This window comes from Triticum dicoccoides, chromosome 3B (genome assembly GCF_002162155.2).
Source record: "Triticum dicoccoides isolate Atlit2015 ecotype Zavitan chromosome 3B, WEW_v2.0, whole genome shotgun sequence".
Taxonomy (NCBI): Eukaryota; Viridiplantae; Streptophyta; class Magnoliopsida; order Poales; family Poaceae; genus Triticum; species Triticum dicoccoides.
In genome coordinates this window covers 532,326,504-532,329,016 of record NC_041385.1, presented here as the reverse complement: position 1 = coordinate 532,329,016, position 2,513 = coordinate 532,326,504, and the positions used below count along the sequence as shown (strand labels likewise).

At 58.8% G+C, this 2,513-nt stretch overlaps 1 protein-coding gene across 1 annotated transcript in view; it reads left to right on the top strand.

The window, feature by feature from the left end:
* The window catches only part of LOC119276928 (leucine-rich repeat extensin-like protein 5), a 2,815-nt gene extending 1,132 nt beyond the window's left edge, over positions 1-1,683 (top strand). The window contains exons 3-4 of the mRNA XM_037558095.1: positions 1-930; positions 1,023-1,683. Coding sequence (XP_037413992.1) covers positions 1-930; positions 1,023-1,353 — 1,261 coding nt within the window. The 3' untranslated portion in view covers positions 1,354-1,683. The remainder of the gene's footprint in view (positions 931-1,022) is intronic.
* The last annotated feature ends 830 nt before the right edge of the window (positions 1,684-2,513 follow it).

The window sequence follows — 2,513 nt, the reverse complement described above, 5'->3', positions numbered from 1 at the left end:
CCCGCCCGCGCCGTCTAGTGACACCTCTCCGACCACCCCTGGTGGAGGCTACTACCCGCCAACTCCGTCCAGCGGCACTGCACCAACCACGCCTGGGACTGGAGACTCCCCGCCCGCGCCGTCCAGTGACACCTCTCCGACTACCCCTGATGGAGGCTACTACCCGCCCACTCCGTCCACCGGCACTGCCCCAACCACGCCTGGGACTGGAGACTGCCCGCCCTCACCGTCCGCCGGCACCTCTCCTAGCACCCCTGGCGGTGGTGACTACCCGCCCTCGCCAGCCAGCGGCACTGCGCCTACCACGCCTGGTGGCGGGAACTGCCCTCCCTCGTCGTCCGCGGGCACCTCACCGACGGCACCTGGCGGTGGCTACTACCCGCCCTCGCCAGCCAGCGGCACTGCGCCTACCACGCCTGGTGGCGGAAATTGCCCACCATCGCCGTCCGCCGGCACCTCTCCGACCACACCTGGTGGCAGCTACTACCCACCCTCACCATCAACCGGCACTGACCCGAACACGCCTGGTGGCGGCGGCTACCCACCGTCCCCAACAACGCCGGGTGGCGGTGACTACCCACCATCCCCGACCACTCCTGGTGTCGCCGACTGTCCGCCAACCCCGTCCACCGGCACCTCGCCGAGCACCCCTGGTGGTGGTGGCTACTACCCACCCTCGCCATCCACTGGCACTGACCCAAACACGCCTGGTGGCGGCTGCCCGTCCACGGGCACCTCGCCGACGCCTTGCATTGGCACAACTCCTCCCTCGGGCACTACGCCGACTCCAAACGTACCGTTGCCTCCAAGCACTCCCACGCCGTTCGACCCAAACACCCCACCCTACTCCCCGCTGGTGCCGACGCCGCCGACGAGCACCCCCACGCCATTTGACCCAAACACCCCACCGTTCTCCACCGGCCCTTACGGGTACGTAGCTCGTTAAACCTCCGAAAACCCTCGCATCATGCGCATGACTAGTTTACCACGCACTACTAACCTAACGTACATGTGCATTGCAGTTACTGGATGTCGCACCCGGGCGTGATATGGGGCCTGTTCGGATACTGGTGCCCGCTGGTGCGGCTGTTCGGCCCGAGCGCCGCGGTGCCGTTCGGGCACGACCTGACCGTGCCGGAGGCGCTGGCCAACACGCGCGCCGACGGCGTGGGCGCGCTCTACCGCGAGGGCACGGCGTCGCTGCTCAACTCCATGGTCAGCAGCGGGTTCCCATTCACCACGGCGCAGGTGAAGGACGCGTTCGGCGCCGCGCTCAGCTCCGGCGACGATCGCGCCGCCGCCGCGCAGGCGCAGCTCTTCAAGATGGCAAACGAGGGGCTTGCCAAGCACTAGGCGTGGGTTCGTGGCTGATGCCCAGCTGCACTGGCATGCAGCGGCAGGCGACAACGCGCCAGCATGGATCTCTAGCAGTTAAAGTACGTGTTTGACTCGTTTGATCCTGGGTTTAGATGTTATGTCGTGCTTGTATTAGGTGTGCTGCGTGCACGTGACCTCTGTTTGTGTGTGTAAGAGAGAGAGAGTGTGTGTCTAAAGTGTTTATGTGGCCTGTCAATTTGGTCTGCGTATGGACGTAGCGTTCTGCTAGCTGCAACTGTGTTTTAGTAGTTCACTTCCAGCACCAATGCAGAGCTAAATCAAGTGCAGCTAATGTTGGACGGAGAATCGACACGTTAGTACTTGTGCATTTACGCCGCGCTGTTGTGTGATGCAGAACTGTGCGGTCATTGATGCCACACCATACTGTGAATTTCAAGCAGAAAAATAGGCCTAGCCCTTCCTCGAGACATTCAGGGTATTTGTTTGCACGTGAAGACTAGATACGGAGGAGAATTACCACCCGTTTTTGAGTTGTCAATTTGATAGAGATTTATATGCGAAAATGGCAAAAATATGGAGACTTCCTCGACTACAATCAAATAGGTAACTGCGGGAAGGAGTGGCTTCTGCAGTTACTTGCACCAAGGAATGAGCTGGAGAGGTGTATGCTTCTTGTATTCTGGAGAAGTTGGTACATACGCAACGAGGTGGTGCATCACAAGCCGGTTCCGCAAATAGATGTGTCGGCCAGGTTCCTCCAGAGCTATTTGGACTCACTTATGGCCATAAAAAATGACAATGGTGCTGATCCTGCAAAGGGTAAAGCTTACATTACAATGGATACCAGGGTGCAGCCGGTTATTCACAAGGCCAAGTTGCCTAGCTGGGAAAAACCTAATCATGGGTGGACAAAGCTGAACACGGATGGAGCTTTTGTGTCATGCGATGATGCTGGTGCGGGCATGATCTTGCGGGACGATGGATCAGGAAAAATCATTTTTTTCAGCTTGTAGGGCGCTATATTTTTGCAGAGATGCACTAGAGGTGGAGCTCTATGCCTGCTTGGAGGGATTGTCGTCCTCGATCCAACGTACAACACTGCCGATCCAGATCGAGCTGGATTCTTCGGTTGCAGTATCCATGATCACATGTGGCACTACTGACCGATCGGTTTA